Source organism: Typopeltis vanoorti, chromosome 5 (genome assembly GCF_054136105.1).
Source record: "Typopeltis vanoorti isolate ZY-2024b chromosome 5, IOZ_Tvanoo_1.0, whole genome shotgun sequence".
NCBI lineage: Eukaryota > Metazoa > Arthropoda > Arachnida > Uropygi > Thelyphonidae > Typopeltis > Typopeltis vanoorti.
Window position 1 is genome coordinate 80,268,424 of NC_143553.1, and position 21,623 is coordinate 80,290,046.

The following is a 21,623-nucleotide window of genomic DNA, read 5'->3' on the forward strand; positions in this document are numbered from 1 at the left end:
TTGAGCAGAATGTCGCAACTACTAGCAAAGAAACAGACATTCAAATGAAAAGGATATTAGACAGTTTAAAGAATACTGGACTGAAAAATTTGGCATGATTAAGAAATATAATAAAGCATTATGCATTTTATGTTCCGAATCAGTTGTTTGTAAGACTTCTGTAAAGAAAAATTTTGAAATTGTTCATAAGAAATTAAGTAATAAAAGTGAGCAAGAACAAAGAGAATTAATTTCTCGTGACTGAGCAAGACAAAAAAATAGTCCGTATGATACTTTGATGAAATTTATTTCAGGTAGGCCTAGTTCCAACTTAGTTGCTGCTAGTTCTGAGGTTTCAAAAGTTATTGCCCAACATGGAAAACCACTCAGTGATGGGGAGTATATTAAATAAGCATGGCTAGAATGCACTCCTTTCCTTTTTGACAATCTTTCAGACAAGGTAAAAAGTATTCTACGCATTAAAGATTTGTCTGTGACTAGAAAAACAATCAAGGATAGGATACTTAAGTTGGAAAGGAATTCAGCAGAACAATTAACAAAAGATTTGGCTTCATGTAAGTTCTTTTCTATTTGTGTTAATGAGAGCACGACATTACATCAGCTAGGCTGGCAATCTTTACTTGATTCTGTAGGGATGGCAAAGTATGCGAAGAGATGATTAACCATATAACACTACCTGAGCGTACAGTGGGGTTGAAATATGTAAAGCAGTTATGAATGAATTATCTATTCAACAAATTGATATTTCAAAAGTGGTATCCGTTCCAGATGGTGTGCACAGCATGATTGGTAAGAAAGAAGGATTTGTAAATCTGTTTGCAAAACATGTTGGTCATCCACTGATAGATTTTCACTACATCATACATGAGGAGAATTTATGTGCAAAAGCTGGCCTAAAGGAACTTCAAGAAGTGATGCAAACAGTAACCAAGGTTGTTAATTATATTTCTGCACGTGCTTTGAATAAAATACAATTTCAGAATCTATTGAATGAGGTGGATTCGGTGTACAAAGGACTAATAATGCACAACAATGTTCGTTGGCTTAGTCAAGGTCTTGTCCTGAAACGATTTGTTGAATTTGACTAATCAACAAATGTCTTATAAAGATGTGTATAACATCGTGTGGGTTTGTAAACTTAATTTATATGAATAAATTTATTAATAATAAAATTAATATATTAATTAATTTCCCTATACGTCTTTTTGACTTTTTTTTTGTAGTATTTTTGGTGTGTATTGAGAAGGGCAGCAAAAGCTCTAGCTATGCCACTGCAAGCATGTGATGTATAATACAAGAAATTATCTTACAACTGGTCTGTTTTGCTTCCCAAGTTTTTTCCAGGTGGGAAAATATGATACTTCCATATGTGAAACCAACTGAAACAACTTACCCTTTCTAGCCAAAGGGCACAGACCAATTCTAATTGTACTACAAAGAAAAATATGTACAAAATAAAGTAATGATAGAAACAACTGGAATATAAAGCTTGAAAATTATAGAATGATATACTTCATAAGATTAGTAGAAAGTTTCCTGGAATGTACTTTCAAAACACGCTAATGCCCTTTCCAATTAAAAGATTTTCAGCAAGAGTCCTTCAAGTTGTTTTGGTTCTAAGAGTTTGATTGCTCTTAATATATCATACACATCAATTCCAACTGCATTAAGTCCTCCAATCTTCCTCTGTGCCTTTTCTCCTGTGTTATTTTTGCTATCCTACTCCTGTTCTGACAATGAAAAGAATTTGTTAATTCTTTTAAGCTTAAAGGATTATTCTCCACTACTATATAAAATGTACATATAATCAGTTCAAATGAGAACTTATTTTAATTCAAAGCGATCCATTTTCAAAAATAAAAATCTTAACTTGATAACTAAAGATAAACATGTCCTACCTCAGCAGGTTTTAGTATAAAAGTTTCACCATAATGGATTTACCTAGCTTCATAAAACATCTACAAAGAAATAACCTCAACAGAGAATTGACTTGACAGAATTTAAAACAATTCTTTCACTTGAAATGTTCCTATGTTTTATCTCCAGTATATTATTTTTTCTTTATCTCCAGTATATTGTACCACAGATAATCTCAAACTGTACAAGTAACACATGAACACAGACTTTAATTTTTAATTTAAATTTAATTTCAGTTAAATTTCATTTAACATAGATTTTAAGAACTTCATTTGAAGTTCTTAAAATTTGAAAAATGCCAAACTCTGGGTTAAGGTTCTCTGTTTCATACTGGAAACATCGCTGAAGTTTAGTGATCCTTGATAAAATTATAAATTGTTATTAAAACAGTTTGTAACTTAAATTACAAATTGCATTAATCAGAAAATTCATCAAAATTTATTAGATCTGCCACATTCTTGCATACTATGTTCTATTCTGTTATCTTCATTTAGTAAAAGACTAGCCGCATCTTAATCCTATATTATTCTTATATGACACCTCCAAGGAGTCACAAGGATCATGGCAGGAGGACACTCAACTCAACTGTACACATCTAGTCTCCCCTACTGCTTAATTCTCCCACTACATACAACTGCCATCAACACCATGTCAGGATTAAACCATTTATGATGACTTTTAATAACTCATAAGATTATTAATCATCTCTTTCAAGAAACTGAAGTTGGAAATTAACCTAAAGACAGTTATTTTCAAATGGTGAATCAAAAGCTAGTTAATCTAAAAATTAGGACTTCTTTGGATATCAAAATCTTACTTGGTAGTGTACTGCGCAAGACAGAATTCTGTTACAAGTCTATTAATTTTAATGAATCTTAAAGATTTCACAAAGAGATCACAAAAGACATTACAGCAATGGCTATGATGTTATTCATTTATATTTTAACAAAACATTTGACAGTGTTCTGCATATGAACTTGCTCATTAAAATGAGCTAAAATGGTATGGTCTAGACTATATTTGTTGTCTGAAATAGTCTGGGCTTTATAGTCTAGACCATAAAGCCCAGACTATTTCAGACAACAAATATAGTGTTAGGATAAGGGACAATGAGATTACAGCACTTGTTAGTCGTCTCTTCACTGGATGTCGTTTATAATTAATGATAGTCTAAGGGGAGCTATCTGACTGGGTACTAGTGGAGATTAAATTGCCTCCTCAATCTATAAAAGTTAGATATGGTTAAAACGGCCTCACTTACTCCCTATACAAAGGCATTAGTAGATTTTTTCTTTAAATTTAATATGGAGAAATGCAAGCAAGAATTTGATAAGAAAGTAGAATACGATATATTAATTTTATCTGGAATCATGTTGGAAAGGGAAGAAAATTATATTGTTGGAAAATTCTAACACCCTTATATAAGATGTTTGTCAGACAAGAGGTTATTAAGGATCAACTTTAGTCTCATTGATCACTGATGGATACCAAGAGAATTAAGGTATTCAGAGAAGACACTCAATGTGCATGGAGGAACTAAGTTGCAAGATTTGGCTGGTTACATAAAATATAAAAGAACAGAAATAAATAGCTGCTGATAGCAATTTTTATTACTACTTCTGCAACCATTTACTGAAATATGTAAATGTAATCAAGAAGAAAAATACATTTTGTCTCTTTAGGATGATTCGAAAAATATCTTTAAAGTCTTTTCATGGTTTAGAGGAACTACAATACTTCATAATTCAAAACTGGGAAAGTTTAACAGAAGTTCTAAGAAACTGAACATTAAAACTAGCCAGCTGAAGAAACGCAAAAAAAATGGAACAAGCTTACACATCATTATTTTTAAAATTTAGGACTGGGTATGTTTATGATGATGATTCTTCTAAACAATTAAGGGTCAAAGCTGTATAACTGAGAGGAGATCTCCACATAGCCTTTAAAAGGAATGTGGAGAACCGACCAGGACTTCTGACCTAATTTCCAATCCTGACCTTCTCGTGGTGCACCCTGTTGGGTATCTACTTGGATACTGAATGGACGAGGATGGGCTGGCAATTTGGGATTTAGCCGACCAATTTGTATTCTTATTAGTTAAACCAAAATAAAAAATGATGCTACAACATGACAAAATTTCATGCCGGCTGGGGCGTCGCCCGGTTAAACAAGGACCCATTTGTTTTCAGAACCAGGGAACCAGGGCGAACAGTGAAAAGTCAGCTAGTGAAACAAATCTGAAAACACACCCCAACTCAACATCACCAGAGTTAAAGAACGGTACTATCAACATAAGAAGCCTAAATGGAAAAGAAATGGAGCTAGCTGAGGAATTAGATAAGTACCAGATTGACATAATAGGGGTGACTGAAACAAAAAAGACAAAAACTGGCGAGATCTTTCTGAGCTATAAATACAAAATGTTATATTCAGGCAATGACAATCAAGGAAAAGAAGGAGTAGCCATAGTATTCAACACAAAATACAAGGCTAATCTTCTTGAATGGCAGTCTCAAGTAGAGTAATGTGGGCAAATATCAAAATGGGGAACTGGACAATGAGACTTATTTGTGCCTATGGTCCCACAGAAAGTTCTACTAAGGTAGAAGTGAAGGAATTTTTTCAGGCTTTAGAAAAAGCAACTGACACAATGAAAAAGAAACCAGAAATATTGAAGTATGGTGGTATAAAAGTCTTACAGTGGCTGCACTGCATAGTTTAGAAAGCCTGGACAGAGGGACGAATTCCCGATGATTGGAGTAGAGCTCTCTTAGTACCCATATACAAAAAGGGAAATAACACTGAATGTGAGAATTATTGAGGTATTTCCCTAGTGAGTGTTCCTGGCAAGATCTATGCAAGTATAGTTGAGAAATGATTGAGAAGAATTGTGGAAGAAATGCTGGGTGAAGAACAAGCTGAATTCAGGCCAAATAGAGGCTGTCAGGATCAGATCTTCACTTTACAACAAATAGTTGAGAAAGCTTGGGAATATAACAAAGATCTGTATTTAAGTTTTGTCGATTTGGAAAAGGCATATGACAAGGTGCTAAGAGAGAAGCTATTCAATACGCTACAGTTATATGGTGTCAATGGGGCATTATATCAAGCAATACTTAGTCTGTATTTGAGTTGTAAGTCAGCAGTTAGAACTGAAGGATGTACAGGAAGATGGTTTAATGTTAAATCTGTGTGAGACAAGGATGTACATTATCCCCTCTGTTATTCATTATCTATATGGATCACATTATGAAGGAAAGTGGTATTAAACATGATATCAAAATTGGAGATGTTAATGTCAGCTCTTTGCTTTATGCGGACGATGTTATACTTCTAAATAAATCTGCTACAAGATTGAGTAAATTGAATAACTGTTGTAATAGATATGGTATGAAGGTCAGGAATAAAAAGACAAAGACAATGAAAATAGGCAGAATCATTGAAAATATCAACTGTGTTGTGAATGGAGAATCTGTTGAACAAGTAAAACATTTCAGCTACTTAGGCACGATTTTTACTGAAGATGGTAAATTAAATATAGAAATAGACAACAGAATCAGCAAAGCTGGTATGGTGGGAAGTCAATTGAATAAATTCATACGGAATAAGAGAGAAATTAGTTGGAACACTAAATTAGCTGTATACAAGATAGTGTTCAAACCAGTTTTAACTTATGGATCTGAGAGCTGGGTCAGAAGTAAAACACTTGACTAAAGACTAGAGTCCGCAGATATGAGAGTCCTGAGAAAGATTAGAGGCATGAACAGATATTAATAAAGAACTTGACATTGTCAGCATCAAGGAATGCATTAGCAGAGCTAATCTCAGGTGATATGGTCACTTAAACAGAATGGGCAAAGAAAGATTAGCAAAACAAGTGTTCTCTGCCAGGTTGGCAGCAAAACGACCCAGAGGAAGACCAAGATATAGGTGGATTGATATGATACAAAGTGCCTTAGACGACAGAAATATAAGATCTGATAATGTCGGTGTCTTGACAAGTAACAGACTGATTTGGAGGAAAATTGTAGATAGGAAGTTAGTAATGATGTAATTTTTTTCATGTAGTACTATCATATCCTGTACACCCCTTGAGGGTACATGGCAGGAATTTGATGATGATGATTACAATTTTTCTGAAGTTAAGAAAGAAAACCCTTAAAAGGTTTTAGGAACATTCCAAAAAAGGATAAGTATCATTACTTAATAACTAAATATTACGTGATGCCAAGTAGGAAAATAATGTCGGAAGTCATATCTTCACATTTTTGTGATTTTAGTAGAAAAAGGAATAATATCATGATCATTTTTCTGAATAAGTACAAAGAGTGTGTTTTGTTTTTTTAATGAAATTTTTTGAACTTGCATCTTACATGAGTGATCACAATTCTATACTAAGAATAAATAAAATAAATAATGAATGCTTACAGAAAAACAAGATGAGTGGAGGGGGGGGGGGGAGATGCATGTAAACCATACTTTTGTTTGGAATGTGAAATATTAACTTCTTAAAATTAATATATCATGCATGCTTACAATATCAAATGAATGTGAATATATAAAGGAAATTGTTATTCACTTTTATTTCATTAAGAAATAGTTTTAAACTTGGAAACTACACAAATTAAATCACATTTAATTTGCCCAATTAAATTAAGCTGACAAATACAGTAAGTTGCAAGTGGTTACTGTCATCTGTGGAGAAACTTCCTATTTCAAACTGTTTGCTATTACCTCACCAAATGCAATATGAAAGCAATTTTTTGTACCTCAGTTCCCTTTGTATGTGCATATTTACTTGATGTTATAAGTATTCTGTATAATTTTAAAAAAGTGATATTTCATATTCCAAACAAAAATAGAGTTCAAACAATTTGTTTTCAATGATTCTGTTTTTGTGTGCATTAGAAATGAAGTTGTTTTTTAATGAAATCTGTGACTTGACCAGGAATACTAGTAGTGATTTAAAAAAAAAAAAATCATATATCCAATTCACAATGACTCTGCTTTAGCACTATAGTGCATTGCAATAAACATCCTTCTAGACACCTCCACCAATATGCAGAAATACTATTATCCGATGATGTTTCCAAAGCTTTCAAATAACAGAGTACATGGTATCTTCTTTTAATGTAATACAGTTCAGTTAAATAAAAATTAAAGAATGAATGTCTTTACTAAAAGAATGAAGGTTGTGACCAAGTAAGCTCATTTATTACTTAATCTACTTCTATACATAAAGGACAGATACAGAAAAAAAAACATCCACAATCAAATATTCCATTATTTGAAAAGATCTTTGATGCAAATACTTCAATCAGATGATCAAAGTATACAGTGCTACTATACCACAGGTTATAAATTTGTAGTACATTAGTATCGAGGATGAATTAAGGATTTTTTTTGTATTTTGTATTTTTTTTTTTACATTAGATATATTAAAAGATTATTGCACTGTCCTTATGATGGATGAAGCAAGTATAGTAATTACAATGCTGAATGAAGGATCATATCATTCGAAGTACTAAATATGCGCATTTCACATACAAATATCAGTTTGTGCAACGCTGGTGGAGACAGCAAAAGATTGATGCTGAGTAGCAAATGTTTTGTCTAACAGCTGGCACAGTAACATATTTGAGAACTATCAAACAGTAAATTCTTTAAGTCCATTTATTTCTTTTTACTTTAAGAAAAAAAGCAAAGTAAAATAAAATAATGTAATAAATGCTATGATAAACTATTTCAGACTAAAATGCAATTACATATTTTTACCTTAATGTCATTAAATTTTGAACCATTTCCTTTCCCAGATAATGGTCAATACGATAAATTTCTTCTTCTTTAAAGAGAGCAGCTAGATGACTTGAGAGGACTGCTGAACTCTCAGAATCACGACCAAATGGTTTTTCAATGATTATCCTGTTCCAACCCCTAGTAAAAAAAAAAAAAAAATTGAATATTTTACATGCAAACAAAAGTTAACTTAACAAAGTTGAATTCTGTTTTAAAAAATACCAAAGTGATTATATATACCATTTAATAATTATGGAGATATTAGTACTTTACTAATTAATCTAAATGCTCCACTTAAAAAAAATAAAATAAAATAAATCCTCCAGCTTAGCATCCAAGTCATCTTGTGAATTGTTCATAAGTTTCTTTCACTGGATCCTATGTCACAGACTTGGTTTTAACAGGCTATTACTGTACTTCAAGAGGTGGATACAAAAATGTAAATGATAAGAACTGCAAGGGATTTGTTCCGGGTTTAATAATTACAATTTTACAAAGTTGAAATCAACCTGACAGGAGACAAATTTCATTACCTAGTGCAAGACCAACACCCTATTTATTGGAGACCTAAATTGGCTTAAAAAAGTCCCATGTTTAGTCTCTAGAGCAGGGTTTCCAGACCAGATAAAAAAAGGAATTAAAAAAAAAATAATAATAATAAAAATAGAAAAAATCCTTAGCTCATCCACAGTACTAATATAACTAAGTTTACAATCTTGGAGATTCAGTGGCAAGCCTTGAAGAAAACCCTGATTGATTCAGCCAGAGAGGCATGTGGTGAGGTTGTCTGCAAGGATAGAAATATCAGAACTCCATGGTGGACACAGGAAGTTAAAGAGGCAGTGAAGGAAAAGAAGAAAGCATATGAAAAGTTCCTGGCAAATAAGTCAGCTCGTGCTCTTAGAGAATACAGAGACAAATGTAAGAAGATTAACACTATGTAAAACTAAAAGTCATGGGAAGACTTTGTCAAGAACATAGAAAATAAATATCAAGAAGGTGAGAAATTATTTTGGAGGTTGTTGGAGAATCTTAGAAATGGAGGAAAGAGTGCTGTAAAAGGAGTTAGAGATGATAAAGGTGATATGAAAACAGGAGAAAAAGATATCCTTGAAGCATGGAGTAATTACTTCGAAAAATTGCTAAATGAAACAAGCAGTGATAGCACAGTGGTAAAAAACACCCAACAGGCATACAGTCAGGAATACATATCTATACTTGAAGTAGAAAAAGCCATCAAAGGCTTGAAATGTGGAAAGGCAGCAGGAGTAGATGATATTCGACCAGAAATGCTGAAGTATGGTTTTAAAAGTCTTACAGTGGCTGCACTGCACAGTTCAGAATGCCTGGACAGAGAGACGAATTCCTGATGATTGGAGTAGAGCTCTCATAGTACCCATATATATAAAAGGGAAATTAAACTAAATGTGAGAATTACAGAGGTATTTCCCTAGTGAGTGTTCCTGGCAAGATCTATGCAAGTATAGTTGAGAAATGATTGAGAAGAATTGTGGAAGAAAAGCTTGGTGAAGAACAAGCTGGATTCAGGCCAAACAGAGGCTGTCAGGATCAGATTTTCACTTTACGACAAATAGTTGAGAAACCTTGGGAATATAACAAAGATCTGCATTTAAGTTTTGTCGATCTGGAAAAGCCATATGACAAGGTGCCGAGAGAAGCTATTCAATACGCTACAGTTATATGGTGTCAATAGGGCATTATATCAAGCAATACTTAGTCTTTATTTGGTTTCAAGTCAGCAGTTAGAATTGAAGGAAGTACAGGAAGATGGTTTAATGTTAAATCTGGTGTGAGACAAGGATGTACATTATCCCCTCTGTTATTCATTTAAACATGGTATCAAAATTGGAGATGTTAATGTCAGCTCTTTGCTTTATGCGGACGATGTTATACTTCAAAATACATCCACCAAAATTTTTCAAGATTCCCTGACTAAATTGAATAACTGTTGTAATAGATATGGCATGAAGGTCAGCAATAAAAAGACAATGAAAATAGGTAGAATCGCTGAAAATATCAACTGTGTTGTGAATGGAGAACCTGTGGAACAAGTAAAACATTTCAACTACTTAGGTACGATTTTTAGTGAAGATGGTAAATTAAATATGGAAATAGACAACAGAATCAACAAAGCTGGTATGGTAAGAAGGCAATTCAATAAATTCATATGGAATAAGAGAAAAATTAGTCAGAACATTAAATTACCTGGATACAAGACAGTGTTCAAACCAGATTTAACTTATGGATCTGAGAGCTGGGTCAGAAGTAAAACACTTGACCAAAGACTAGAGACTGCAGATATGAGAGTCCTGAGAAAGATTAGAGACATGAACAGATGGCATCAATGGCAATATCATATTAAAATCGAGGATATTAGGAAAGAACTAGACATTGTCAGCATCCAGGAATGCGTTAGCAGAGCTAATCTCAGGTGGTGCGGTCACTTAAACGGAAACGGGCAAGGAAAGATTAGCAAAGCAAGTGTTCTCTGCCAGGTTCGCAGGAAAACGACCCAGAGGAAGACCAAGATATAGGTGGATTGATATGATACAAAGTGCCTTAGACGATAGAAATATAAGATCTGATAATGTTAGTGTCTTGACAAGTAACAGACTGATTTGGAGGAAAATTGTAGATAGGAAGTTAGTAATGATGTAAATTTTTCATGTAGTACTATCATATCCTGTACACTCCTTGAGGATACATGTCAGGAATTTGATGATGAGTTTACAATCTTTCATGGGTCAGAGTTACAAACTGAAAGCAAATTCAATAAAATTAAAATACATTAATATGTCTTCATAATTAGTTAACATTCCTGAATCATACTGCACTTTTGTATATAATCAAGTATTCCATAATTTCATTATCCATTAATGAGTAGCACAGATTACCTTGATGGACCTGTGTTTCACTCAGGATTTCTCCATGAGTGCAGGTCACAAAGGTACCTCTAAACGATCTCGATCTTGAGCCTCTCTCTTCCATGTTATACCCATAGATTTCACTAGTGGATCTTCCCATCTTGTAGGTGGTCTTCCTGATTTTCTCTTTATTCTTGGTTGCCAGTTGAGTATTCTATATGTCCATCTGTTACCGTTGAGTCTAGCTATGTGACCTGCCCATCTCATCTTGCTTTCATATACTGCAGTTACCACATCTTTTATGCCTGATCTCGTTCTTAGTTCCATGTTTCTAACATGTTCCATTCTGCTGATGTTATAAATCCTGCATTCTATTGCACGCTGAGTTATTCTGAGAGTCTCTTCTTCTTTTCTTGCTGTGTTCCATGTTTCTGATCCATATGTGAGTGATGGTAGAATATCACTATCAAATAGTTTTGCCTTCAGAGAGATGTCAAGATTTGGATCAGTAAGTGTTTCTTTTAGTCTGTTGAATGATAGCCATGTAGCTTTCTTTCTTTTTGCTAGTTCTTCAGATAAATCGTTATGCATTTTTATTGTTTGTCCTAAGTACTTGTATGAGTCAACTTGTTCTATAGGGATGTTACCAATACATACGTGACTGTCACTTGTGTAGATGTTTTTGATCCATTTTGTTTTTTCTAGATTCATTTCTAAGCTTATCTTACTGCTGTTTGTGTATACTTTTTCACCCATTTCTTCTAGGTCTTTTGGGTCGTGGGATATCAGTACTAGATCATCGGCAAACATAAGAATTTGTAGCTTTTCACCATCTATGCTTATTCCTCTATTTAGGTCTATTTTTTTCAGAATGTATTCTCAAGTGCTGGTAAATAGATTTGGGGAAATCACATCGCCTTGGCAGACCCCTCTCTTTATATCTATATTTATAGGTTGATCAAATAGGGTTATTTGTGTGGTCTGATTTTTGTTAATTTCTTTTATCATGTGGATAAAAGTAGGGTCCACATTTATTTCCATGTATAAGCACAGATACAGTTATCAATTATTTTCTTACTCTTTATAGGTAAGAAATGTTTATTTGCTTAAGTTTACATATATAGGCACATAAAGTTATGACTAAATGCATGCATCTCATTATTAGCATTAAAAAAAATTACCTGACTGACATACAGTTGTCATGAATATTTTTAGTTACACATCCATAAACTGTAGGTGGTAATGCCAAATAGAAAAGTCTATTGGTAGGCAGACCATTCTCAAGTTTGGAAATTTTATCAGCCAGTTCTTTGAAACCATCAGGTGAATCATAAGATCCAACAACATAATCATTCTGTTTGAAAAATGATTCATATAATTTTTCTTCACCATCTTGTAACTAAAAGAAAAATCAAAATTTTAAATATTAACTTTTAACATGATGCAAAATATTTACAAATAAATGTATAAAAACAGTGTTTATGTTTATTAAACTAAACAGATGGAGTGCTTAAGGGTCAAAGCTGAATAACTGAGAGGAGACCTCCACATAGCCTTTAAAGGAATGCTGAGAACAGACCAGGGCTTTGGACCTAATGTCCAATCCTCACCTTCTCACGGTGCACCCTGTTAGGCATCTAACTGGATACTGAACGAACGAGGATGGGCTAGCATTTTCGGATTTAGCTAACTAAATTGTATTCTTATTGGCTTAAATCACAATGTAAAATGATGGCACAACATAACAGAATTTCATGTAGGCTGGGGCATCACCCGGTTAAAGAAGCCTCCCCTCCCCCAATTGTTTTTGCCAGGGAACTAGGACAAACAGCAAAAAGTCACCTACTGGAACAAATCCTGAAATACATCCCAACTCAACATCAGAGTTCAAGATTGGTATTATCGACCAGAAGCTAAATGGCAAAGAAATGCTGAGGAATTGGATAAGTACCAGATCAACATAATAGGGGTGATTGAAACAGAAAAGACAAATTGGTAAATTCTTTCTAAGCAATAAATACAAAATGTTATATTCAGACAATAACAATCAGGGAAAAGGATTAGCTATAGTATTCAATACTAAATACGAGGTTAATCTTCTTGAATGGCAGGCAAAATGAAGTAAAGTGATGTGGGCAAATATCAGAATGGGGAACTGGACAATGAAACTTATCTGTGCCTATGGTCTCAGAGAAGATTCTATTAAGGTAGAAGTGGAGGAATTGAGGCTTTAGAGAAAAAGCAAAATTTGATCCTTGTTAGAGATCTAAATAGCAGAGTAGAAAATGATTTTGAGACATATAGAAACATTTTGGGAAAATTCGGAGAAAAGAGCAAAGCTAATAATAATGGCAAATGCCAGTTTGGATTTCTGCTCGGGACATGGACTGGTTATTACTAACACAATGATCTAACATAAAAAAATGTGCACAAATTCACATGGAGAGAAGAGGAAAGGAATAAGAAAAGTCTCATTGACTATGTTATTGTTGATAGTGATTTAAGTATAAAGAGCTAATAAGCTTCATTTCGGCAATGAAAACAATATTTAAATTAAGGGGATATTAAATCCCACATAGTTTTAAAACCGAATAAGAAACTCAAAGATTGGAACCAGAGAGTTTCTTGCCGAATATAGTAAACTATAAAGTATCGGCGACACTGCCGTGAGCAAATGCAAGTGACCCTAGCACGTAGTGCAATACCGAAAGTCTCGCATGAAAGTCGGTAAATTCTGATCGCTATTCTTAGGTATTTTCCATAATGTAAAAACACATTTCCTAGGAAATGTATGCTGTTATTACATTATGGTAGGGAGGTCACTACCCAGACTGGTTTCAGCCTTTTTTGAGGCTTCATCAGTGAGTAGCTAGACCTAATACCAAAGTGTATAGCGAAAAGAACTTATGTACTCTGCAATGCGAGTTTCCAAACAGGTGCAACCATTAAGTTACTTAAGTATAAAGAGCTAATAAGCTTCATTTCGGCAATGAAAACAATATTTAAATTAAGGGGATATTAACAGAATTATCAGAATTTACCGACTTTGCTGCGAGACTTCCGGTATTGCACTACGTGCTAGGGTCACTTGCATTTGCTCACACCAGTGTCGCCGATACTTTATAGTTTACTATATTCAGCAAGAAACTCTTTGGTTCCAATCTTTGAGTTTCTTATTCGGTTTTAAAACTATGTGGGATTTAATATCCCCTTAATTTAAATGTTGATAGTGATGTTTTCTCACTGGTGTAGGACACCAGAGTGTACAGAGGATCTGAAATAAGAAGTGATCACCATTTAGTCTTGAGCAGGATAAAATTGAATTTCATATCGAAAAGAAGAATGTAAAAGAAAGTTTTAGAGCATGTAAAAGTTGAGCAGCTCTCAGATGTGAACCGTAGACTAAAATACACAATTATTCAAGAAAAAATGAAAGAGTTTGAGAACAGGAACCAAACCTTGAAAATTCAGTGGCAAACCCTGAAGAAAACATTTATTCAGCCAGAAAGGCATGTGGTGAGGTTGTCAGCAACGACAGAAAAAAAAAAAAAAAATCAGAACTCCATGGTGGACACAGCAAGTTAAAGAGGCAGAGAAGGAAAAGAAGAAAGCATATCAAAAGTTCCTGGCAAATAAGTCAGCTTGTGCTCTTAAAGAACACAGATACAAATGTAAGAAAGCTAAACACTGTAAAACTAGTAAAACAAAAGTCATGTGAAGACTTTGGTAAGAACGAAGAAAATAAATATCTGGAAGGTGACAAAATATTCTGGAGTGTACAGAGGATTTGAGGAGGCTGTTGAAAAAGCTCAGCAATGAAGGAAAAAGTGCTGTAAAAGGAATTAGAGATGATAAAGATGATATGAAAACTGGAGAAAAAGATATCCTTGATGTAGAGAATAATGACTTCAGAAAACTGCTAAATAAAACAAGCAGTATCAGCACAGTGATAAAAAACACTCAAAAGGCATGAAATCAGGAATACATATCCATACTTGAAGTAGAAAAAAGCCATCAAAAGCCTGAAATGTGGAAAGGCAGCAGGAGTAGATGATATTCAACCAGAAACACTCAAGTATAGAGGTATAAAAGTTTGCAGTGGCTGCACTGCATAGTTCAGAAGGCACTGGACAGAGGGACAAATTCCAGATGATTGGAGTAGAGCTCTCATAGCACCCATATATAAAAAGGATAAAAAAACTGACTGAGAATTAGAGGTGTTTCCCTACTGAGTGTTCCTGGTAAGATTTATGCAAGTATACTTGAGAAACAGTTGAGAAGGATTGTGGAAGGGAAGTTTGGTGAAGAACAAGCTGGATTCAGGCTAAAACAGTGGCAGTCAGGATCAGATTTTCACTTTACAAAAAATAGTTGAGAAATTATTGGAATATAACAATTATCTGTAGTTTTGCAGACCTGCAAAAGGCATATAACAAGATGCCAAGAGAAAAGCTATTCAAAACGGTACTGTTATATGGTGTCAGTGGGGCATTATATCAAGCAATAGTGTTCATTTGAGTTGTAAGTCAGCAGTTGGAATTGAAGGAAGTATAGGAAGATGGTTTGAGGTTAAATCTGGTGTCAGTCAATGACGTACATTATCCCCTCTGTCATCCATTATCTATATGGATCACATTATGAAGGAAAGCGCTATTAAACTGGATATTAAAATTGGAGATGTTAATCTCACCTCTTTACTTTATGCAGATGATGTTATACTTTTAAATAAATCCAGTACAACTCTGCAAGATTCCCTGACTAAATTGAATAACTGTTGTAAACAGATTTGGTATGAAAATCAGCAATAACAAGCAAAAGCAATAAAAATATCCAGAAACATTGAAAATATCAACTGCATCATAAATGGACAACCTTCAGAACAAGTAAAACATTTTTGCAACTTAGGCACAATTTTTAGTGAAGATGGTAAATTAAATAAGATAAACAGACAACAGAATCAACAAAGCTGGTATGGTAAGAAGTCAACTAAATAAACTTATATGGAATAAGAGAGAAATTAGTCAAAACACTAAATTAGTTGTATACAAGACAGTGTTCAAACCAATTTTAACTTATGGATCTGAGAGCTGGGTTAGAAATAAAAACACTTGACCTAAGACCAGAGACCACAGATATGAGAGTCCTGACAAAGATTGGAGAGCGTGAACAGATGGCATCAATGGCAATATCATGTTAAAAATGAGGATATTAGGTAAGAACTTGACATTGTTAGCATCCAGGAATGTGTTAGCGGGACTAATCTCAGGCAGTATGGTTACTTAAACAGAAAACGGGAGATGAAAGTTTAGCAAAACAAGTGTCTCTGCCAGGTTAGCAGGGAAAAGACTCAGAGGAAGAAGAAGATATAGGTAGATTGATACAGTAAAAAATGCCTTAGATGACAGAAATATAAGATCTGATAATGCTGAAATCTTGACAGATAACAGGTTGATTTGGAGGAAACTTGTTGATAGGAAGTTAGTAATGATGTAAGTTTTTCGTGTAGTATTATCATAATATCCTATACACCCCTTGAGGTACATGTCAGGAATTTGATGACGATTAACTAAACAGATTTATGTAAAAGGAAATGCTAAAAGATTTAATCAAATCATTTGCTTACAATTAAAGTGAATCCTTCATGTAACTCTACAAAACGCATAGTTTAGATTAGCATATAAGTTTATAATAGTTTCCAATCATGGGAACACATCATCAGTGTTATATATATATATATATATATATATATATATATATATATATATAGCCTGATTACAAATTCAAGAAAACTTTGCATTTTTAAAAAGATTCTGCAGATTCAAATCCTACCTTAGCATATGGTTTAGCTCTATCCTTTATGTCATCCACAGTAAGTTTAGAACGAGCATAACCAATAAACACTGTCCTTTTTGGTAATAATCCATCCCTATACAAAGCCCTAATAAAAGAGAAAAGTAAAAAAAAATATTCATGAAGATAACTAAAGCTTATTATTCTCTTGCATAAATATTTGGGATATGAAAATATCAGTTTTCATATCCCAAAACAAATGTTTTGGAATGACAGCATGGCAAATTTTGTTTTTTATCTCAAATTCAGAATAGCAATCAATTGATACGTTTTGATTTCTACACTAAAACAATTTCCATGCAAAAATAAATAAGTTGCAAATTTTCAGCTTAAAATTCGTATTTTCGATTGCTGAATTAGATACAAACTTCTCTATCGTATTACAGATGCATTAAAATACCAAACTACATCAGATATTTACATATATGGTGCAGTAAATATATTTTAAATATCTGGTCTATACACAAAAAGCCATAAGACCTATAGTACACTAGTACCATGTGTGGGCAAGAGGAATAGAAAAAAAGGAAAAATCGGTTCACATTTTAATAATAAAATTAGTTTAATCCTTTATCCAAGTGTGAGCAAACAAAGTTTGCGCCTGAAAGTATCTTCAGGACTGGGGTAAGGTGGTACAACACCAGGGCAACTCGTTGCAAAGGTGGAGCAAGCTACCAACACTCCTATCTCAGTATCTCCTATAATGCAAAACACATCTCCTTGCGGATATGTCTAATGTTATGCATTAAGGGAAGGGCCACTACCCAGACTAGTTTCGACCTTTATTGAGGTCTCTTCAGTGGGAGCCAGGCCAAGTGGAGATACCAGGCAGAAGCATTAGCAGGTCATCTCTACCTATAGGAGTAGCCAAATGGTGTGCCACCTTTTTTTAATAAATTACTGTGGATTTAGGGAAAGATGTTGAAAGTTTATTTTTCAACATCTTTGGTTAGAGTATAATAAAATTAGTTTAATCCTTTATCCAAGTGTGGTACAACATCTTACCCCAGTCCTGAAGATACTTTCAGGCGCAAACTTTGTTTGCTCACACTTGGATAAAGGATTAAACTAATTTTATTAGTTTTTTTTTTGGCAACTCGTATAGGTAAATATGACTTCTCCATTGCTTCTGCTTTAGTATCACCACTTCTGGGTCTGGCTCCCACTGACGAGACTTCAATAAAGGTCGAAACCGGTCTGGGTAGTGGCCCTTCCCTTAATGCATAGCATTATACATGTCTGCAAGGAAATGTGCTTTGCATTATGGGAGATACTGAGACAAGGAGTGATGAGAGTTTGGTCCACCTTTACCATGAGTTGCCTCACTCCTGACAAGACCGCAATAACGGTCGAAACCAGTCTGGGTAGTGGCCCTTCCCTTAATGCATAGCATTATATATGTCTGCAAGGAACTGTGCTTTGCATTATGGGGAATACTGAGACAAGGAGTGATGAGAGCTTGGTCCACTTTTACCACAAGTTGCCTCACTCCTGAAGATACTTCAGGCGCAAACTTTGTTTGCTTACACTTGGATAAAGGATTAAACTAAATTTATTATTGTCTAACCAAGTGGGAAAATACTTCCAAGATCATGTAATGTGAACATAACTGAAAAGAGTAAGAAAAATATTGAGTGGTTATGAATACTAACAGTATCAACTGCATTTTTAATGCTTTACCCATTTGTAGACTATATTAATAATGCCTGTCATACAAAATACCTACCATAACGTGGGATAAATTTTTTTCTTTGCCAAATCTCCCTAAAAGAAAAATGAACAGAATTAGTTGTACAGGAAATTACAATGATCATTAAATATTCTGGTAGTAACAGTTTAACTAAATGAACTGAAAATATTTTTTTTGCTTTAGCATTATTTTAGTATTTTTCTTATATAAAAATTAAGTATTGTAAATGCTAACTTACAAATTTCCCGATATTTAATGACTAAGTTCATAAAATATCAGGAAAAGAATGACTAAAGGAGTGCTTCATGTTACTGTATGCATGAAAGATGGGATACTGCACTTCGTACAATACCAATGATAGTGATTGACCTATCATAATTATGTATTTGGTCAGTTTAGCAATTGTAGAAGAGCCTTTATAAAAAAGGTTTCCCCACATGCTGACACCTTTCCAACAAAGGGCACTATAACAAAGCATAGGTGAAATTACTTTTTTTTTTTATTTTAATGCTATTAACTCAAAACACCATAAGAACAAAAACTGAATTTAAGTTTGCTGATGTTTCACTGGATTCAAAACAGCATCCTCTCAACACAAACTTATGTCAAAAAAGATGTTGCCAACTAGAAGAAAAGCCAGAGTTAAGTAGGTGATCGGTGAGATCAAGGTGGTCTCAGAACACAGACTCCCAAAAAATAGCCTTAACAGCTTGTTAATTTATGGCCACTATGTAGTACTGTTTTCCTTAACTGGTCACATCTGACATGTAATGAATACATATCTTAACATCATCATTTGACATTAGGACTAGCAGACCATGCTAGACTGCAGGCACCTTGAAAGGGTACTAACTTGCAAGGCACATGACACTTCATACATTTAGAGATGTGTATAAAAGGATGTAGCTTGTCTTCAGAACATAAGGGAATATTCATGCTCATATGAGGAGGAAATATTATGCTCATTATTCCTTCCACTTTGAAAAATCCATTTTAAAATGGTTGAAAGAATAAGAATGAGAGGCAATTCAGTGGAAATTAAGTGTATTATGTTTGTTAGTGTGACAAAGGCAAAACTGAGCTTGGTTGGCAAACTAGATAGCATATCTGTTCTTCAACCAACAGCTGTGGGTTTGAATTCGATCTTGGATTCCATCCCACCATGACCTGTTTATTGGAGGTCTGAACTGGCTTGAAAAGTTCTACGTTTAATTGCTACAGCAAGGTTTCTGGATGATGAAAAAAAAACCTAGTCCATCCATGATATTAATGTACTGCACATTTACGACCTATAGTACAAGGTATCTCTCTATCTCTCCCTTCCATCTGATTCAGATGGGTTGGGTCTCCTCCTAATGAGGGGTCACAGCAAAATAATGCAGCCGGCATGCCACTCCTCTGCTGCATCCCTAATGGAGGTATTCATGACTGTAGTCCGTGTGTATTCACAGAGCCAGTTTGTCTGCTTGCAGGATGAAAAAACCCCAGCTAAACTGGGGGGAAACCCTACTGCCCAAGACCGGCTAACTTGGTTATGGCTGAGGAAGATCCTTCAGCTCATGACATCTCTGATAGGAATCGAACCTAGGACACTCCTTCCCAAGGCATGTGGTTGCAAAGCACATGCCAATAGGTTAACCACGTGGACAGTAGTACAAAGTATAGGTGAAAGTTTTAAAAAAAAAAGAGTATGACAAACAGCCTTTTTTTTCCCATGAAAATGATAAATTATTATTAATCAGACTGAATGCTAGCACATCACAAATAAGGGCTGAATGAATTCAAGATATAAATTGACAAGTATTGACATTTAGGATGAATCTACTCATCCTAAATGTCTGACATCCAATCTATCTGACAGAATTAGTTAAAAAAATATGCAACAAAATTTTCACAAAACAGCAACTTCAGACATATTCAGTGGATTAGAATTACTTATATTCAGTGAGACTATGTAGTGTGCGTATATATAGAGAATATTTACCTTCAGTACATATATCAGTACTGTTTACAGATAACGTTGGCGAGTTGTAGAGCAGGTGTCCTCCTTAGAGTCTTTGGACTCGGAGGTATTACGAAATAATAAATTAAAAAATCTGCTTTTTATTCTCCATCCTTCAAGCTTTCGCTGATGTCAGCCCAAACTATCAATAAATTATGACAGATAGAGAGAGAGAGAGAGAGAATACAGCAAACAACTGCCACAATCTTAGACAAACCCTAAAACTTATTGTCTGTAATGTTTTACAGTCAACTTTTTTGCAGAGTTAAAAACACAAGTTTCACGAGTGAAAACTTACTTGCATATGCCAAAAACTGACTTAACTTGGGACCAGTTGAAGAAAGGCTCAGAACAAGTTCCTCTAGTCCAGTATTTCCCAAATGGTGGGTCATGGAAGCTAAATGCCGGGTCGCAAGAGAAGGTGGAAACTGCAACAAAAAAACTCAATTTGTGGTCCTGTCGTGTGGAAGCAGGGAGTTACAATTTTTTTTACAAAGCTAACAGAATTACAAAAAGAATATAATACGAGTTTCATGCTGGATGAGATTTCAGCTATTATCAAGGAACATATACTAGGACTGCAAGTCTGAAGGAATATTTCCCCCCAATCAACAACAACAAAGCATGGATAAGGAACTCTTTTACAGTGAACGCAGAATCTGAGACAGAATTGCCGGATATTGAATCCATAACTGAACTGTCATGTGATATGCCACTCAAAGACATCTTCAACACAATACCATTGATGAATTTTTGGCTGTCTTGACATCAGGAGTACCCAGTTTTAGCAGAAAAAGCGATAAATTTCTAATGCCTTTTGTCACAACCTATAAGTGTGAAACAGGCTTTTCAACACTGGTTTTTCTAAAAAATAAATATAGAAACCGATTGGAAGTCGAAACAGATTTAAGAATAAAGTAATCATCTTTTCCTCCAAACCTGAAGTTTCTAGTTAACAAACAACAGCATCACACTTCTCATTAATAAATTACTTGGTTTTAGTTTAATTTCTTTATTTAAGTTCAGGGATATTATATCCCATATTATTTCTTAGCTGAATAAGAAACTCAAAGAGTTTCTTATTCAGCTAAGAAATTTATTTTTTTATTTTCTAAAATTTTTTTTATTTTCTAATATTTATTTTCTAAAAAATAAATATAGAAACCGATTGGAAGTCGAACCAGATTTAAGAATAAAGTAATCATCTTTTCCACCAAACCTGAAGTTTCTAGTTAACAAACAACAGCATCACACTTCTCAGTAATAAATTACTTGGCTTTAGTTTAATTTCTTTATTTAAGTTCAGGGATATTATATCCTATATTATTTCTTAGCTGAATAAGAAACTCAAAGAGTTTCATGCCGAATATAGAAACTATATAAAGTTCGGCGATTCCAAGCGTAAGCAAATACCTGGATAGTGCAGCACCTGATCTTAGGTAGTGCAAGTTGAGGCAACTCAATAATTACTAATTAGTAATTA

At 34.1% G+C, this 21,623-nt stretch overlaps 1 protein-coding gene across 2 annotated transcripts in view; it reads right to left on the bottom strand.

Annotated features, from left to right (window-relative positions):
* Positions 1 to 21,623, bottom strand: part of LOC150106588 (glucose-6-phosphate 1-dehydrogenase-like) — an 80,383-nt gene that overhangs the window by 50,132 nt on the left and 8,628 nt on the right. For both annotated transcript variants that reach the window (XM_090393210.1, XM_090393209.1), the window contains exons 2-5: positions 18,175 to 18,212; positions 16,428 to 16,536; positions 11,780 to 11,997; positions 7,693 to 7,851 (exon numbers count right to left, since the gene is read on the bottom strand). In XM_090393210.1, coding sequence (XP_090249336.1) covers positions 7,693 to 7,851; positions 11,780 to 11,997; positions 16,428 to 16,536; positions 18,175 to 18,212 — 524 coding nt within the window. The remainder of the gene's footprint in view (positions 1 to 7,692; positions 7,852 to 11,779; positions 11,998 to 16,427; positions 16,537 to 18,174; positions 18,213 to 21,623) is intronic.